This window comes from Numenius arquata, chromosome 1, assembly GCF_964106895.1.
Source record: "Numenius arquata chromosome 1, bNumArq3.hap1.1, whole genome shotgun sequence".
Classification (NCBI taxonomy): Eukaryota; Metazoa; Chordata; class Aves; order Charadriiformes; family Scolopacidae; genus Numenius; species Numenius arquata.
The window spans coordinates 46,283,240-46,302,677 of record NC_133576.1 but is presented as its reverse complement, the minus strand read 5'-3'; the positions used below and the strand labels follow the sequence as shown (position 1 = coordinate 46,302,677).

General features: G+C 44.1%; 1 protein-coding gene across 1 annotated transcript; it reads right to left on the bottom strand.

Moving 5' to 3' along the window:
* Window positions 1-323: 323 nt before the first annotated feature.
* On the bottom strand, window positions 324-7,681 carry NDP (norrin cystine knot growth factor NDP). Its single transcript, XM_074157720.1, has 2 exons — window positions 7,469-7,681; window positions 324-551 (listed from the first exon to the last, which is right to left on the bottom strand). The coding sequence occupies exons 1-2, from the start codon at window positions 7,640-7,642 to the stop codon at window positions 324-326; spliced, it is 402 nt and encodes a 133-aa protein (XP_074013821.1). The 5' UTR covers window positions 7,643-7,681.
* Window positions 7,682-19,438: the final 11,757 nt, after the last annotated feature.

Genomic DNA, 19,438 nt, shown 5'->3' with positions numbered 1-19,438 from the left:
TGCCCTCGGCTTAAAGTAAGAGCACCTCTCTATAGTCAGAGCTGAGCCTGAAAAAGAAGTAACTCACAAAAATATCCTTTCAGAAAAAAGAAAGGCTTCGTAAAAACAAGTCTTTGTGCTTTTGCGTTTGTCACAGCCCACACTTCAGTACCAGCACCATCCAGGATATTTTATGCTTCAGCCCTCAGATCCAATCCAGCCTGGTTAGTCCTGTCCTCGCTGCAATCATAAGCTGGGAGCATCAGTGTCACCTCGGGTGACTTCTTGGGAGCCTTCCCTGACAGCAGCATCCCAGTCCCTTCGCTGCTGTAGTAGGTACATCTCTAGGAGTTGCACTCCTCGCAGTGGCAGGAGAGGATGTAGCGGTAGGTGGCAGTGAGCCGCATGCCCCCCGAGCATCGCAACCGCATGGCCTTCAGCTTGGAGGTCTGGGGCCGGCAGCAGTGGCAGGTGGAGCGGAAGGGCTGCTTCAGGACAGTGCTGAAAGAAACCATGGGCTCCGAGCGCGACGTCTGGCTGCAGCGCCCTTCGCAGCGAGCCAGCAGCACCATCTGCGAAGGAAAAGAGATGGGTTAGGAAACATGCCCCTGTGGCTGACAGTGCAGATAGCAGTGGCAGATGGGCACCTCCCTACAGTCTGGCTGGTCTTTCTTCACTTACTGCATCTCGCCACCTGAGCAAGAGCACTGAGCCCCACACAGTGCATTGTCTCCAAGCTGTATCTGAGAGAGCAGAGGAGGTAACGCAGGTGGGAGGAAAAGAGGGTCTCCTCCTGGAGTCCCAGGCACTGACACCATAAGAACTATGGGGACTGGTTTTCTGAAAGCTGACCTTGGGGCTCTAAACAATCCCAGCCAGCCCTGCTTTCAAGGCATGGTGACTGCAACTGTGACTTGCTGACCCCAAATTTGTGGCAGCCAAATCCCTTAAATCATTAGCCAGGCTGATACTTTGGTTGGATATTTTCCAGCATTATCAGTGTATATACTAGTGATCAGCAAAACTGGTTCTTGGGGCCAGTGAATGTCTCAAATGATTAGATATATAAACTTATAAAGTAGAAATATAAGGAAGATGCTCAGTTTATTGCTTCTCAAGAAGCAAGTTTCTAGCTCCCTCCCTTTACAAGGATCACATTGAATATGTATTTGCAATTATATGTGTGTGTATATATATAATTTAATCAGCTGTATCTGTATAAAATGCACTGCATAGTGTAAGGCAGTGAAAATGCAAACAAGATGAACTCCTTGCCAAACATGAGGGTTCACTTGTGAGCTTTTCCAAAAGCAGTGCAGGCTCCATGGTTCTTCTCCTGAGTTCACCGAGTTGTGACCAGAGCAAGGTAACTTGCACAACAAGAGTCACTAAGGAAGGAAAGTCCATGGGCAGTCATCGACTCCCCTTCCCAACAACCCACTGTTGAGCAGAGGAGAGAGATAGAGTCTCCTAAGCTCTACAGAAGACATGGAAAGGATCTTCTATAGCTCAGGAAATCATGTGGTCAGAAACAACTGTTACCACCTTGATAAGGGATAAGTGTTGGAGAAGTTTAAACAAACTCTTCTACCTTCATGGGGAATGAAATATTATTTAAGTCCAGATCAGCTAATTCTCATTAACCAACATAAACTTCAGAACGAACTTATTGTATCATCCAAACAAGGTCAAAATGTGACAGAGGTGAAAAAATAGGCAGTAAAACAGTCATAACTCTATGCTATATCCAAGGAAGAAAATTATGTTTTAACCATGCTGCACATATCTTGGTTTTTCCAGACAATCTAAGAGGATAACTACAAATGTGACAGCAAATATTTTACAACATTAAACACTTCTGAGCTTCTTTCACTACACATGATCAATTGGCTGCAAATCTCTAAGTCTTTCAAGCAGGTATGCCTAATGTTTAATTTTCTCTTTAGTCAGAGTCATGAGGAAAGATGAGAGAGAAAGACGGAGAGAATATTCCTGGTATAAAGTAGTAAATACCAACACTGCCTGTGTTCATGGGAAAAGCACTGATCATCCATAAAGATCATCTTTTGTAGAGTGCTTAAAAACGGATCTTCCAAGGATACTTGCATGCTAAATGTTTTGCTTGAAAATGTATTAATATATTAAGAAGTACAATTCAGTCAACACAGATCACAAGGAAGATGTCTTCACAAGCTGATGGTCTGGGGTTGGTGCCATCTTTTTCCTTGGTTTAATTAAAACTTGAGTTCTTGTGGCTTTCCAAAAATTTTACCGTCTTTCATGATTTGTAGTATAAATTTATGGTCCCCTTTCTGCGATGCTGCTTATTCATAGGCAAAGTCACTTCAGCTGTTAGCAGTAATATGGCGGGAAGAAAATTTCAGTGTAATGTTGTGCTACAACCCAGCTTTAGATGTATCAGCTATGTCAAGCTCCTTAGTACTAGTGGCTTTAGCCTATACAAGAACAGGGAAACGGACAGTTATTACAGTGCTAGCACTCTGTTGCTGACAGATAAAGATCCACTTTTTTTCCCTGGTAAAAAAAACTCACTTCCCATACTGACAAGCAGGGAGCTGGTGAAGAGCTACACAGGTTATCTAATCCTGCCTATATTGCAAAGGAAAGACAGTAGATTGGGACATTTTAAAAACTTAGTTTCCTTCCCAGCATCTTGGCAGCTCTTGCTAGGTCCCTGACTTTGACCAAGTTCACCGGACTGTGAGCATGCTCTGTCACAGGCTATTCCCATATGTTTGGCTGAAGGGAAAGGTGAGGAACAATCCAACGGCAGCTGGCAACTGCTCAAAAGGGAGTTGCAAAGACCACAGAGTGAAACACTCCTCAGGAGTGGCAACAGGGGACATGCAATGTCCACAAATTGCTTTTTTGGAGGTTCAGAGGACCTCCAGAGTCCCTTCCAACCAACATTTCTATGCTTCTGTGATTTCAGCCCAAATATGACAGCACACATCGCTGTATGATAGGGGTGACTTCTAACAGTTGATGATTCTGGAGCTGGAACAGATAGTTGCTCTGGTACTGTTACCTTAAGGAATTATTATGGCAAGCATCTGCTCTTGTATCTGCAGGCACTTTCAGAAATGCCAGGAAAAAACAAACGAACCCCCAAGGAACAGGATTAAGGATTAAGAGTTGCAAAGTGTAATTATAGAGCAGAATTATCTGATGTGCCAATATCTGTGTCTGAATACATTTCTTATGAACCTTTCTTATGAGCCTTCTAAAGCAAAAGCAGTTGGTATTTCTTCAATGTGCAACTGCATTTATAATTGCTTAGGAAGCCCTGTCTTTAAAAACATGTTTTATTCTGTGGAGACTCTAATTTTAATCTTCAATATTGCTGGCAACTTAGTTTTCGTAAGAGTACGGTCAGTATTCATATCATGTAAAATTACACAGAGTGTTGGGTTTGTTCTAGTTTTGCATTACAGTGTAATTTTTTTACAATTGGCACTGTACCATGGGTATCAAGTCAAGCTTACAGGATAAAAACAATTCAGATTTCCCATTTTGATAGCTTTCTAAACTTCTGGACTAACCTGAAGTCCTCAGCAAAATTTAATCTCCTCCTCCTCATAAATCTAGAACAGCACCAGTGGGTTTTGGCAGGTGTGCAAATGAGCTGGAAATAGCACGTACTTCAAAAGCTTTGCTTTGCCATTTAATCAATCACACCAGCTGCTTATTGCATTGTATACTATAGTGCAATAGAGATTATCGCCTAAATAATTAGTAATGCTATGATGGCATAGCACAGTAATACAGTGGGTGTATATATAGTAAAAACGTGTGGGTACTTTATAACCTGATATGTGTGCCTCTTGGCTCCCCTTGTCCCCCACACATGTGAGCCTGTGCCTGTCACCTTGTGATGCTGGATCCGGAAGCACGGCACACTACAATGGGGGAAGCACGGGGAGTCCCATGTGTATGAGCAGCTAGGGAAAAATAGGTTTTCTTACTTTAAGTCAGCAGTCTCACGGGTATCTGGACGGCCACAAAAGAGAGCAACCTGAATCTGCGGCAATATTTGACTCTGATCATTTGAGCTATATTCTGGAAAATCAGCAGTTGTGAACTGGTTTGATATTAGCAGTGTTTGTAGTCCTCCTCAGCAACAAGCTGAGGCCCAAAAGCAGATGGGCTGAGATTCATGGGAACAGACTTTCACACAGTATCTGTGGCCTGGCTGCACGCAGACATTACTGAAAATCTCCTGAGCTACCTTGGGAGCAAATGCCTTCAAACACTTGCTATATCTTTCTTCATCTGATCTGTGTCTCTCTGGGCTGGATTCTTCAGTGTGAAACTGTCAGTGGTAGCACACTTCGGGCACATCTGGAGGAAGCACTTGTGACTTCCAATACCATATTTTAGGAGGCTCTGATTGCAGGGGCAAGGAGGTCCAGCGCATGGAAGACCAGTGGGTCTCCATGACAGAGGTCAGGCAGAATCCAGTATGGTCAGAAAGGCAATACCTTATGAGCTGACACAAACATTTCCTTGAAGTCAAAGGAAAACACTGTTTTTCAGGAAGAAATTACCCTCTTCCATCCCTCCTTTGTGTCTCCGTTATACATTCTGTTACTATAATGGAATATGTTTCTGAAGACTTTGGAAACCTGTTTTCAACATCTGCCTGAGGTCACAAGCGAGAGGGATTTTAATGCTTAAACTATATTGGGTGGATATTTCCAAATGTAACAAAACTACTTCCCATGTGGGTACAATTGGCAGCCTCCACAGAGAAGCACGGTGGACATAATCCTTTTTTAACCAAGACGGACAGCAAACGCAATATGTCTTGCAATTTCTGAAACTGTTTTTAACTTCTGTAATTCTATGCTGCGCTAAAAGGGAAAATATACAGAGTGAAAAAGGATGGCTTGGTGGAACCAATATATCATGCCAAAAAAGGGCAAAGTGTCTGCTTGACATCAGTTGTCAGTCCAAGCTTCACAATGGAAACTCAGTGGAAACAAGAAGTACCACAATTCCCACAGCTACTCCCACAGAACCTTCCTTTTTTTGACTTGTTTATATTTTATCACAATATATATAGGAACAGACGTTACGTCTAATTTTCATTAGCAAGTCTAATATTGGTCTGTGTTTATATACTAGATCCAGAACAGAAGCCATATGTCTAGCAGGATGATTCAGATCCCCAAGACCTTAAAAAAAGAGCTTGATTTAACAAACAGAGACAAGTTTTCTAGGAAATGTCAAAATTATTTCACTTTGTATGGAAACTGTTTTCATTTTCCACCTCATGAGAAAGTCCATACAACTTGCAGTATTGTTAAAAAACTCTTCTTGAAACCGTTGTGGAATTTGGGAAGCCAAGAGATGTGATAATATTTTCAAACATGATTTCCATTAAAGGCTTGATATAAAAAAAATCACTGACATTTTTTCAGTCAGAGTTACAAATGTTTATGTCAACAGCTTTTTTCTCAAAGCTCAGTTTTGAATTAATATGGTTTTCATTATAATGCATTCTGTGTTCTCATTTCCATCAGTCCCACTCCTAAAAGCCTGATTGCTTTTTCTCTGTCATTAGGGATGCTAAGAAGATGAGTAGTTGGTGAGTTTCCTTGTTTCCTTCCTTCCTTCCTTCCTTCCTTGGGCTGTGTAGGAAGCAGTGCCCTGAGCAGAAAAGAAAAACATGGCCAGAGGTGAGGCACAGGCTGGCTGCGGGACAGGAAGGATGATGTGGAGCTGCAAGGCTAGCTGCGCCGGGGTGGCAGCCTCAGGGCGAGTGCCCAGCTGGCCCAGGGACAGGAGAGTTTGGCCGTGGCAGTGGCTGCTGGAGAGCTAGCGGTGATGCAGGACCAAGCAGAGGCAAAGACATGTTGTGGGAACCTGCTGTGGCTGGGGAATGCTGGCAGATAGATGATGGCTGGTGGGAAAGGAGAGATCAGGACATGGTAACGAGAATCTCCATCCTTCATCCTCCAGGACTGAACTGCCCCAGTGGCTGGTCTAGGATCTCTTATGTCCTCTTTTGTCTGAGACAGAGAGCTCAGGGCTGTTATACCCATCATTTCTCACCACCCTGGTGAAGTCACCACTTGCTACTCATTTGTTCTTCCGTGTGTAGAGGGGCAGAGGGACATCCTACCCAAAGATGGAGAACAAAGGGACTCTGGGGGCTACCTACCATCTTGCCTACGTTATATACCGCAGATCCTCCTGTTCTCTGGCAATTCAGGGAGCCGAGAACAAGGCCCAGCTGGGTGGAGCATCACTCTCCTGTACCAAAACATCATGGTAGCTATGGCTCCTCACCTGTAATATTGCCAGGGAGGGGAGGGCTGACAGCACCCCCCTGCCAGGACATAAAAACCACCCTCACTTTTTACCTCTGCCTCGCATTGGAGTCAACTGCAATAAAATCAATATGGCACAAACGGAGAGGTGCCTCTCTGCAGTTCTATATGGTAAAGCTGGATGTTTCCCAGGTGGGAAAAAGGTCTAGTCTAGGCTAAGAGCAAAACAAAAGATCTCTCCTGAATCACAAGTAATGAATGATTTTACAGAGCCGTAGGGCAAAAGCGTGTGATCTCCTACCAGCCTCCCATTGCTCTCTTACCCAACACAGGGCTGGCAAAAGCGTTGGCACTGGCAGTTGTTGCCTTTCCTTAATCCAGGGATGTGGGTGCATAAGGCAAAGCTACTTTCCGTGGGACAGAGGTATGGTCCAGGCAGAGACCATACATCTGAATATGCACTAGGTTAACTCAGCCAGAACAAATTAGGACAAGACAAAAGGGACCAGCAAGGATTTTCCCATTGTTTCTCCCCATTCTTTTTCTCCACGCAATGAAATAAATGACTGTAGGCTATGAGCACAGACTGCTAAACCATTTTGACAGAAAATTTTTCAGGCTTGAAATCTCAAATGAAAGGCAATCTTGTATTTCCTTCTGCTCCCCAGCCCTATAGTAAACATCTAATTGTCATTCTGCATGAAAACAAAGGCTTTGAAACTAAATGGGGGAAAAAAAATAGCAATGTTTTTCACATTCTTTTTTCATTACCATTTTACAGCTTGATTCTTTATCTCAGTACTTCAACTCAAAAGTTGTAAGTTTACATGCTCCAGATAAAGGACTCGCTTGAAGGAGGGAATGACTGGGATGATGTAAACTTTCAAACTAGTCCATCCTCTTGGCACTGGCAGCTGAAATCCCAACATCCTCCTTTGAATCTTATCATTTACTGCATGTTACCTTTACCATCATGGTGTGTTTTTCCTTTTGAAAGGATGAAAAGAGAGTCAAGAGACTTTCTCTCCAGCCCCAGTTCTAATGTACACACTCAGATGTCTCTACATATGTATGTCTCTCTAGCTGGATTCTGGTAGTAAGGGATTTGTGCAGAGAAAATCACCCAAAAAGCCTCATTTTAACAACTCTGCTGACGCAGCACCCTGCTACAAAGGGGTGAGGGAAGTCCTTACCTTCGAGCTACACTTGTAGAGGGGGTGGCTAATGGAGTCGACATAGTGATGCCTCATACAGCGGCTAGGATCAGAGTCGATCATGAAGGAACTGTCTGTTTTACTGTCCGCATCTCCCATCATTGCCAGGAGTGAGAGCATGGAAATCGAAGCAGCAAGTACATGATTTCCCATTGTCGAAGAACTTCTCTCTGATAACAGCAGAGGGAGGTAGAGTATTAAAAGAACTCCAAATACTGGCAGCCAGTTCCTTTCCAGGATGGTGAAAAGTCTGGTTTAAGTCTCTTAGCTGTCATTCTTCTTCTCAAGTTGGAGTTTGCTGAGATTGTAATCCGTCAAAGAATCTCCTGCGTAGCTGGAATAAAAACAACGTAAATCACAATCATGACCAAAAAGAGCTCTGGAGAAAAACAGACATAAATAATAGTAAGACACACAGGATTTTCACTAGCCAAAATATACGCTCTGCGTGAATATCATTCCCACAGTAGGTAGAGTATATGGAATTAGGAAGGAGAAGTCAAGGCCTTGTTACTTTAAGCATTGCTCTATCATTTTACTGGGGAGAACCTTTTGACTTCTAACATCACAAGTGGTGCAATGCCAATCTTTTCACTTGGTGATGTCCCTAATGGGTTCCCCTCAAAACTGGTGATTAGTAACACATCAGAGATTTCTGCAAATTGAAAGGACTGTATAATCACTCAAAATGTCAAAGGGGAGCAAAGCTAGGCTGCCTCCTGCATTACAGATGGGAGTTTCTGGCTTAGACAGCACATGGGAAGACTGGAGGCAAGCTGACCCCAGGCTCTAGGGGCTGCACTTCAGTCTTCTGCAACCCCTGCACTGCAAGGACAAGGGGTACTCCCAGGATGGAGGGATGCTGAGGGTCCAAGCCCAGGCATGAGCAAAGCAGTCGCCCAGGAAGCTTGCTGAATACCAGCCTGCACTGCACGGAGGTGCACTGCATGCACCTTCATCTCAGGCTGCCCTGCCCTCCCGAGTACCAATCTCACACACACACAGGTGGGCATGCTTTACTTGCTTACTCGTCAGGCTGCATTTCCTCAGTGTCAGTCTCTTCCCTGTTAATTAAAGAGCAGCATCTGAAAAATACATTATATTCCATAATTTCCGAGTACATTCCAGCTATCAATTGAAAAAAAAATATGTATATGCAGGTGGAGTCATGTGGATATCCACCCAGGCATCTGGATTTCTGCCACGTGTTGGAAACCAGGAGATGCCCCAGAAAATAGGCACAGGACAGCCCCCAAAATGCTGCCCAGTGCTCTGTGTTGGCAGGTAAAGGAGGGCATCTCCCTGAGCTGCTACATCACAGCCCCTTGATCCTTCTTACAAAGCTCGTAGTCTCAAATGGATGATTTAATTTCACTTTTACTACAAACACCTATAGCTTGAAAGAGCTGTGAATTCTCCATCTAAATATAACCTGCTGAAGCAAATCATAGTCATAAGTAAAGTTAAAAGTGCAAGGACTTTCTGAAGAAACTTATGATAAAACAGTTCCCTGGTCACACAGAAATGCTCCCCCAGAGCCTCTTGCCTATTTCAAGAGCTGATGTGTGCCTTTATTGCTTATACAAACCTCTTTCAAAACTGTTTTCTGGTTTGCTGGCGAGACTCTAAACCTACAGATACTCATCTCCCAAACAGCCTGAAATTACGAGGCCTCCCCACCAGAGTGCTTGATGATTTGTGTGTTGCTTTATAGCTTGCTCAAACACTTTTGTGAGGGGAGCACATAGCAGTGAGAAACACTTCCAGAGTTCATCCAAGCTGGGAGTCGGGACTTGTCAAGCTGAAGTGACATACAAAGTCTCATGCTGGGAAGAAATGTAATTAGGGATGCTCTGTGTATTAGACATTTATTTGAAGCCTTTTTTGGTTTTCAAACTATTGTCCATGTGCCTAAATAGGAAAGGAAAAATTATGTGACTCGTTTTAATAGACAATATATTTTTTTCTTGGAGTCTGACCTATGACCTGGTGTATTTTCCTCAAGCAATTGTTTTTCAGTGGATATGGCATTAAAAAAAATACTATGTCACAGAATCACAGAATCTTCATGGTTGGATGTCTTTGCAGGATAAGGAAATTAAACAATGCTAAACGGGATCTCAGATACATTTATGCATAGTCTCATTCATGTCAATAAATATCCCTCCAAACATTTTAGCACAGTAAGAGAGAAATCTCTCGATCATGGGAGCTGGGACAGACTCCTTCCCAGAAGTGAACTGTACTACTCTGGTTCATGCAGATGATGCCCAAGGATTAGCTAACAGGAGTGATGCACTTTTTTTTAAAAATCTATTTAACCTTTTACCTACATTCCTATTCTTTATAAAGAGGCTGACCAAAACATGCTGCTTGGCAAGGACTCTCTCCAACATAGTTAATCAGTATTACACACCCAGTAATTCCCTCTCTGTCCAAATAAATTTACTTGATATTGGACGGTCTCATCTCATGTAAAATTATGTCCAGGGATCCCCATTTCCCATTCTCTCTGTCCCACTGTTAATTTTGTGCTTCTATATCTTTCTATGGTTTTGATCAGTATGATTTAATACAGTGAGAGAAATCTCGAGTCCTGGCTCGGTTTTCAAAGGCTTATCTCTCTAGTTTTCTTCAGGAAATAATTGGATGACATAGAGTCTGCCTCATGAAAACACTCTGAGAAAGCTGGAAAGAAGCAGGGAAAAATGTGAGAAAAGGAAGACGTCAGTACCTTCTTAAGGATAAGTACAGCACAATACAAAAAGTACTAACACTTTCTCAATCCGTGATTCCGTGATTCTGTGAATCTTTTAAAATTGCCCTGATACTTCCCTGGCAAAGAAACATAGCAGGCTTCGGTAACAAAACTTTGAAAGAAGAAAAAAGTACTGTTATCACATATTTGTCAGTAATACGAGAGACTGCAGATGTAAATGTGACCCATCTTTTGAGAAAAAACTGTGTACAGTTATTAATAGTCATACTGGCAAAACGAGTGTATAGGTATTAGAAGCGGGACTGCAAGACAACACTGGGTTATTTGCACATGCCAGTATCTCCTGACATACCTATGTGAAGTATATACGTATGTTTTTCAAGTACATATGCCATATATAGAATGATAGAATGGTTTGGGTTGGAAGGGACCTTTAAAGGTCATCTAGTCCAACACCCTTGCAATGAGCAGGGACATCTTCAACTAGATCAGGTGGCTCACAGCCCTGTCCAACCTGATCTTGGATCTGTCCAAGATGGGGCATCTACCATGTGTTCCAGTTTCTCACCACCTTTGTTGTAAAGAATTTCTTCCTTATATCTAGTCTAAATCTACCCTCTTTTAGTTTAAAATCATTACCTCCTGTCCTATCACAACAGGCTCTGCTAAAAAGCTTGTCCTAATCTTTCTTATAAGTCCTCTTTAAGTACTGAAACACCACAACAAGGTCTCCCCAGATCCTTTTCTTGTCCAGGCTGAACAACCCCAACTCTCCTAGTCTGTCTTCATAGGAGAGGTGTCCCATCCCTCTGATCATTTTCATGGCCCTCCTCTGCACCCGCTCCAACAGGTCCATGTGTTTCCTGTGTTGAGAGCCCCAGAGCTGGACACAATACTTCAGGTGGGGTCTCACCAGAACAAAGTAGACGGGGAGAATCACCTCCCTAGACCTGCTGGCCACACTTCTTTTGGTGCAGCCCGGGATACAGTTGGCTTTCTGGGCTGCGAGCACACATTGCCAGCTCCTGTCTTTTGACATGACTTTTCAAATATCATGGAGAGTGGCTTGGCAACTACATCAACCAACTCCCTCAGGACTCTGGCATGGACCTTGTCAGGTCTCATAGACTTCTGTATGTTCAGGTTCCTCAGATGGTCACGAACCTGATCTTCTCTCAAAGTGGGAGGGACTTTGCTCCCCCAGTTCCTGTCTTGTGGTCCATCCACTTGAGACGTGTGGGGAGAGAGGCTGCCAGTGAAGACTGAGGCAAAAAAGGTGTTGGGTACCTCAGCCTTCTCCTCACCATTGTTACCAGTTCACTGGTCTTGCCCATCGTGAGGGGTACACTTTCTTTTTCTTCTTCTTCTGGCTGATGTACCCGTAGAAGCCTTTCTTACTATTCTTTGCATCTCTTGCCAAGTTCAGCTCCAGCTGTGTCTTGGCTTTCCTGACCCCATCCCTACACAACCAAGCAGCGTCCCTCTACTCTTCCCAGAATACCTATCCATGCTTCAACTGCCTGCGTGTTTCCTTCTTGCCCTTTAGTTTGACCAGCATAAATATATGTAATATATATATATGTATATGCAATTCAGATATATGGAGAAAAAGTCTCACAGGAACACTTAAACATACGAAAGTTAGTATGCAGATTTTTGATTGTGTAAAAAAAGTCTAAATATTTTCACTCAAGTACATCACTGTGATGAAGTATGTTGACATGACATTTTCCATTTCCAGCAGATATTGTGCAATGGCATTTCACTTTAAATTAGCATTCTTTGTTTTGTTTTGTTTTGTTTTTTATATAAAAAAAAAGTTGCATTCATTTTGAAAAGCTGTCTGAAATTATAAAATTCTAGACAGTACATGATGTCAGGAGTGACATATGTAGCTTCCAGTCTGTCCTTCTGTCCAAAACCAAAAGCAAGTACACCTGTATCATTAATCATGGTAGTTGTACTTACAATGACATTTTATTTAATTTCAAAAATACACCTTTTTATCAAAATCAACAATTTCACATAGAATTTTTTCTTTTTATTTAAGCTGTTTTTTCCTCAGTTTCTTTTCATGTCATAAACTGTGGTAAAAAGCTCATCTGCCAAGCTAACAAAAAGGAAGCTAAAATACTTCCTCTTAACAGCATCTTGTAAAGAAAAAGATGCAAATGTGACTTCATATTATCAGGCTGAAAAGTGGCTACAAAAATATTTGGCCTAACAGTGGGTGAAAATCATGACTTCCCATTTTTTCAGAATTCACTAATATGGGCATTACAGAATCACAGAATCACAGAATCTTCATGGTTGGAAGGAACCTTTGAGATCATCAAGTCCAACCATACACACACATGCAAAAAAAAAAAAAAAAAAAAAAAAACCACAACAAAAAAAAACCCCAACAAACACCAAAAAACCCACAAAACAAAAACACCCAACCCAACAATCTCGGGCACTAGAGCATGCCCTGAAGTGCCACGTCTACACGTTTCTTAAATACCTCCACAGTTGGTGACTCCACCACCTCCCTGGGCAGGCCGTTCCAGTGCCTGACCACCCTCTCAGTAAAGTAATTCTTCCTAATATCTAATCTAAACCTCCCCTGCTATAACTTTACACCATTTCCTCTGGTCCTGCCATTATTCCTTTGGGAGAAGAGGCCAACACCCACCTCTCTACAACCTCCTTTCAGGGAGTTGTAGAGGGCAATGAGGTCTCCCCTCAGCCTCCTCTTCTCCAAACTAAACATGCCAAGTTCCCTCAGCCCCTCCTCATATGACTTGTTCTCTAGACCCCCCCACCAGCTTGGTGGCTCTCCTCTGGACACGCTCCAGCAGCTCAATGTCCTTCCTGTAGTGAGGGGCCCAGAACTGAGCACAGTACTCAAGGCCAGCTGTCCACCAACACCCCCAGGTCCTTTTCTGCTGGGCAGCTTTCCAGCCACTCTTCCCCAAGCCAGTAGCATTGCCTGGGATTGTTGTGACCGAAATGCAGAACCCGGCACTTGGCCTTATTAAACCACATCCCATTGGCCTTGGCCCATTGATCCAACCTGTCCAGGTCCCTCTGTAGAGCTTTCCTACCCTCAAACAGATCAGCACTCCCAGCTAGTTTGGTGTCATCTGCAAACTTACCGAGGATGCACTCAATCCCCTTATCTAGATCATCAATAAAGATATTAAACAATACTAGCCCCAGAACTGAGCCCTGAGGGACACCACTCGTGACTGGCCACCAACTAGATTTCACCCTGTTAATCACAACTCTCTGGGCATGACCTTCCAGCCAGTTTTTTACCCAGTGAAGGGTACACTTGTCTACACCACGATTCACCAGATTCTCCAGGAGAATGCTGTGAGGGACGGTGTCAAAGGCCTTATCAAAGTCCAGGTAGACAATGTCCACAGCCTTCCCCGCACCGAGAAGGTGGGTCATATGGTCATAGAAAGAGATCAAGTTGGTTAAGCAGGACCTCCCTTTCATAAACCCATGCTGGCTGGCCCTGATCCCTTGGCTGCCCTGCACTTGCCGTGAGAGCTCACTCAAGATGATACGTGTTGTTAGTTACAAGCTTATAGTGCCCTTTCCTTATAACTAGTTTTCAGGAATTCATAGAGACATAACATGCTAGAAACTATTACAGCTGTTACCTAAAACTGCTACAGCTGTTACCTAAAAACTGCAGGGGAAAAAAACAGCAGACGTCCCAAAGAAAGACCATATGAACATACAATCCAAAACTGTATTGCACATGGACATAGGGGCAGAGTTAGAGTTATTTTTCCCAACTTCATGTTGTTATTAGATGTTTTCTGAATGCTGAAATAAAGATTCCTTATCATAGTCTTCATATCATTTAGAGAGTGGTGAAGGTTAAGATTTTGTTTTGCTTTAAGGACAGAAGAAAATTCCATCATCTGGAATTATTTAGCCAGTCACTTTGTGAGAACGTAAACAGAAATTCCCTTTTTGCTATGTATCTTGGAAAAAATAAAGAGCTGAGCAATTCTCCAAAGGTCTATTGGATCTGCACCGCTTTTACCCTGGAAGGTAGGAAGGGAGCAATGGAAAAGCTCATTTATGTTGTACTTCTACTTAGCTGTTCCCGGCTCCTGAGCCCCCTGAATTAGGCATGCACGTATGTTCAGCTTGGCCTTCCTTTGCTGTGCATTTTCCATGTTTGAGACTCCTGCTTGATGATGAGGGTACAATTCAAATCTCTCAATGCCTTTTATGTTTCAGAGGCTGCCAAAATCCCTTTGGAGCAGCAGTGTGTATATATAACTAAGCCTTGCTTTGCATGCTGTGCATATTTAGTAAACACAATTACTTGGATCCTACCATGTGGTTCCCTCATTCTGAATTTGTTATGTAAACAGAAGAGTTACAAGACTACTCAGTTTCTCCAAACTCCGGCCTTAAAAATTGTCACTAACCATATATGTGTATATGTGTGTGTAGTATGCCCCTGCTGTTCTGACAAAAAAAGCCACAAAGATCTTCATGAGACCAAAGTGCATTTCTCAAGAACTGTATCCAACCTGGAAAAGTGTAGGCTAGAAAGATGAAGATTTGGGGGTTTTGTGCTCCAAGATCTGGACTGGAGTGGAAATGATTGTGTTGGGCAAACTACACTGTCAGGTTACACCAGGGTTTGTTCTGCAGGGTTAAACTCCCTGCTGCCATCATAAAGGCTATGAAAGGGGCTCAGGGTGGGAAGGCAAGGAGGAGCAATCTGTGCTGGAGACCACCTCCAGTCCCCCAGCCCCGGGCATGGGGTAGCCCTGCGATGTCATTGCTGCTGCCGCCTGGCCACAGTGCTAGCATGGCCCACAGCAACCCAACACTGGGATTTCTAAACAATGGATCTGAGCTTTCAGGGAACTTGAGGAACCATTGTTTCTGCTCCTGCAATGAGCTGCCAAGGCCTCTGCTGGGTGACAGGCTGGGGGTACCCTGTGTACAGGGCTGCCCCATGCTCGACCAGAGCTCCCAGATGACAGTAGCAGCTGGACTTGCCCTTTTGCTACCCTTGTGAAGAGGGTACATCTCTCCCAAAGCCACGCATTGTTCTGCGTGTCCACAGCTCAAGTCTTGCTCTAAGGCCACATCTCTGCTGGGACATTAGACCCCTCTGGATCAGCCCTCCAGCCCTGTAGCCACATGGCATAGTGTATTCTGTTCCCAGACCACCTCCAGCCTCCACAGCACTCAGACGGCTTCCAGCCCACGCAACTGCCTGCACCATGCCCGGGAACTGCTTGGGAAGCAGTGTGTGCTGTGGGACAGAATGACTGTCCGAGCAGTTTAAGAGAATAGTTTTTCTGGTAGGAGAGACGACCTAAGATGCTGTGCCTGATCCTGCTTTCTGTTGAATCAACTCAGAGGCTTTATCAGCTCCAGTGTATGTTTTAGCTCTGTAAATAAACGTAATCGTCTTCTCATCTCATTATTTTACTGTGGCTATTTATGCTCCAACAGTGAAGTGGCTGGCCTCCTGTATATGCTGTCAAAATCCTCCCTCCACACTGCAGCTGCCTTTCAAAACACCTGACAAAGTCACTGAGCAGCCATGTGGCAGCCAGGAAGCAGCAGGTGAACACAGGGAACTCCAGTTGTTTGTGAAATGCATCTATCCAGCATTTCAACAGGTTTCTTCCCCTCCCAAGACAGGGAGAATACCAAACTAAATATTTTGAGTGGGATCCTTACAGGTCTAAATAAGTCAAATGCTTCCCTGAGGTCTCGCTGTGCCAAATGAGCGTTTGCCCTGCTGACATCCAGCTGTGCTGAAGCTTGGCACCTTTGACACCAAGGGGAATGTTCCCACCCATCGTTCGGGAGCTCCATCCACCCGCTGTGCAGGGCAGTGGGCGCAAGCGAGGAGGGGGCACGAATAACACACACCCTTGACCAGGGCTGGCAGCAGCTAATGGGCAAGAGGAGAGGGGAAGGAAAAGGAAAACAAGCTTAAAAGAAGGGTCTTTAGCCTTTTCATCTGGGTGTCCACAGGAGGGAAGCAGATCTTCTGATCCTACTGAGGCTGCTCTGTCCTACCGTCTGCTGGCCAGCAACTGCAGAGCATTGTCCCGTAAAAACCAACAAGAGAAAGCGGACACTATCTCTGAGCAGTCTGAAATGTCAAACACGCTGATGGTAGGTAGCTGAGAGAAACTCCTGCACATCATTTTCTGCTGTGAGGCTTTGCTAAGTCTTTCAATATTTCAGGAGATGAAGACCTGTGACTGTAAGCAGACTGAAAAAAATTGGAAGACCATGGTACTTGAAGCACAAGAAACAACGTAGTAATTGCAGCAAATATAATAGAAGAACGCACTGCTGCAAGCACCCCTGATGGCATCAGCAATCATGGGATAAGCCCACATGGCACCAGTTCCTGGGCTTCGATGGGGCAGCTCACGTAAGGCCCCATAAATGTTCACGCAGCGGGGACCCGGTGCATGAGGTGGAACAAATTAAGCTGAATGGCACTTGAGCTGGCTGAGCTTCCCTCGCCTTTTGAAGTTTCCAAGCATATTTCCAGTCCTTCAGGTAGCTAGGAGAGGGGGAGCTCACATCGCCTTCCTGCTAGGCGCTTGAAATAACAAACTCCAGTGGGTACTGCAGGCTGGCGCCCTGCCAGCAGACAGGCACAGGCCAACACGGAGAAAAGGTTTTTAATACACTCGCAAAGAATAACTGCTCGTGGACAAAAGAGCACTTGTATTTTTATTCTTTCCTTTTCCTGCTTCCAGGAAACTTTAAATAGATTGATTAAGGGCATGTATGGGATCTCTCTCTAATGAGCTAGTAGAGCCATTTAATGGCGAGGTGATGCCAGCCTTGGATTCTTTCTTTATTCTTGTGTCTCGCTGAATATCAGAGTAGTCATGGTCTTGAGACTGGGACAAGAATTGAGAAGAATATAGTTTTCCACTTCCTCATCTAGAGGGTGCTGGATGGGATCACCCCTTGGTGAAGCAGAAGGCGCAGAGCTGAGCTGTCTAAGTAAGGTCACCCATCCCTCTCAGGAGGCAAACTAGCAAGGGTTGCTGCTGGCTAAAGTGCAAATATTCCCAGCCAAGCATTAGCTATAGGATTTGCTTCAGTAATTACCTCTACTTTAGTCTTATGACCCAACATGAGGCAAAACGACTCTTGGCCAAATTACAAGTTGCTGAGAGGTCTAGGGCATTCGGGCATGTGTCCTCTACCTGTAGGAGTGTGTTACAAGCAGGTGGACGGGTTTTGTTCTCTGTCTTTTATATATTTTCTAGAGAACTCAAAGGACTGTAGTAATCAATTAATGCAGGAGTAGGAATGGGTTTCTTATTCTTTAATAATAAGCAAAGATGTCCCTGCTACTGGGACTAGCAGAGAGTGCTACACACGCTGCAGATAGCACATGATTGAAGGGGATGTTCCCTCTTTTCTAACCCTACGGGCAAAATCCTCTCTCCTTTTATACACAGGCAAAATTCAGACCCTCCATTCATATACCTCGGCCTCTGACAATTAGGGAACTAACTATTTGGCTCATGGTAACAATTTCATGTCTTCTAACAAGGGGAGCAGCGTTCCCCTAGGTTCCACTCTCTTTGAGCCGTGCTGCTATGACAGTAACGCGATTGTCACTGCCATGGTATGCTTAACCTTTGCCAAACCAGAGCTGAGGCATTAACTCAGATCCTCAACTCATGTGTCTTAAAGGGCAACATAACCTGTGCTGCATCTGCACTGCCGGAGCGACACAGTTTGCAGCTCAGTAGTAATAAGTACGTAAATGTGACAAGCATAAGCTGTAACAATGATTGATGCAAATAGAAAAATAACAAAGAGAAGCTGAAAAATTGCAATGCGGTGGAATTCCTAGGACCAGTGTCTCCATGGCACCAGCAGCCCAATATCCTGACACCAGAAGAAAGGCTACACTCGTCTGTGGTAGAAAGGATCTCTGTGCCATGCAACGAAATTCCAGCAAACAGGACAAGGACTGATGGTGTCTAGAAGTGGTAGTGCCACTGCTACCCGGATAATAGTCTGAATTAGATTATGTGAAAAAAGAAGGAATATATAGACGGCCAGCTGCTCAAAGGCTTACTACAACCTTGCTTTTATTGTTCTGCTAAGTTAGAGGTGGGGCATCAGAGGGATTCCTGGCATACCACTACTGAGAAATTTTAATATGTTCCACACTGACACATATAAAAAGGAAATAACAGCTGATCATAGTCAGTGGAGACTGCAGCATCTCTTCATATGCACGCACGGAACCATAGGCAAAGTGGGGTGCTCTTGGCCAAGGAGGCTCAGGCACCCACACTAACCTGCACCAGCTGAACTTTTCTCCTGCCATTGAGCTGAATTTCAGCAAAAGGGTTGTTGAGCGAGAAGCAAGGCAGCAGAAAATAAGGTGATCTGGGCATGGCTATTCATCCCATCCCCAGATACCAGGACGTGGAGAAGGACAGGGGAGCTAAGAGGCTGCACATTTAACACTGATGAAAAGAAACACATGTTTACACAACCGACAATGATCCAGTGGAACAAGATATCCCAGAGGGCAAAAGTTTAGCTGGGCTCAGCAAAAGGACTTGTTATGTATGGGAGGGTTACAGTTGTAAGGGTTTTATTTTTAAAGAGTTTTTTGGAAGGGTTATAAACTCTCAGGACTCAGAGTTCAGTTGATGGGGTTAGGGAAAAATCCTATGCCACAGCAAGTTACCCCGTAGCTGCCTACTATGGGGGCTCTATGTCAATCTTTGATGTGGCCGCTTCCAGCCACGCTCAAGAAGTGGATTACTCAAATAACATGGGACTGTGGCATGGTCTTATGTAGCAAAACTTCTATAAAACTCAGCGGCAAGTGTCTCCTCATACTCAGCAGGGTATTAGAAGCAGAAGAATTAGTAGTATTTGTTCTATTACTAATATTTATGATTGTAATTACAATGGTAGTACTTGGGGAAAAAAAAGGGATGTTTTTTTTCTACTTTCAGTTAAAGGAATAATCTGCCAGACTTGTTGCAAAAACAAATGTTTATGCAAGCTTTGCACTGCAGAAAGTCAACTCCCTTCAAAGTCCAAGAACAACCTTGAGCACTTCCTAGTGCATCTGAGAGTGGATAAGCCAGGAAGAGGACACAGTTGGCCCCAGGGAAAACAGGGAATGAAGCAGACTCCAGAAGAACTCCCTGTCAAATGAGTCACCACAGGCATCGATGCCA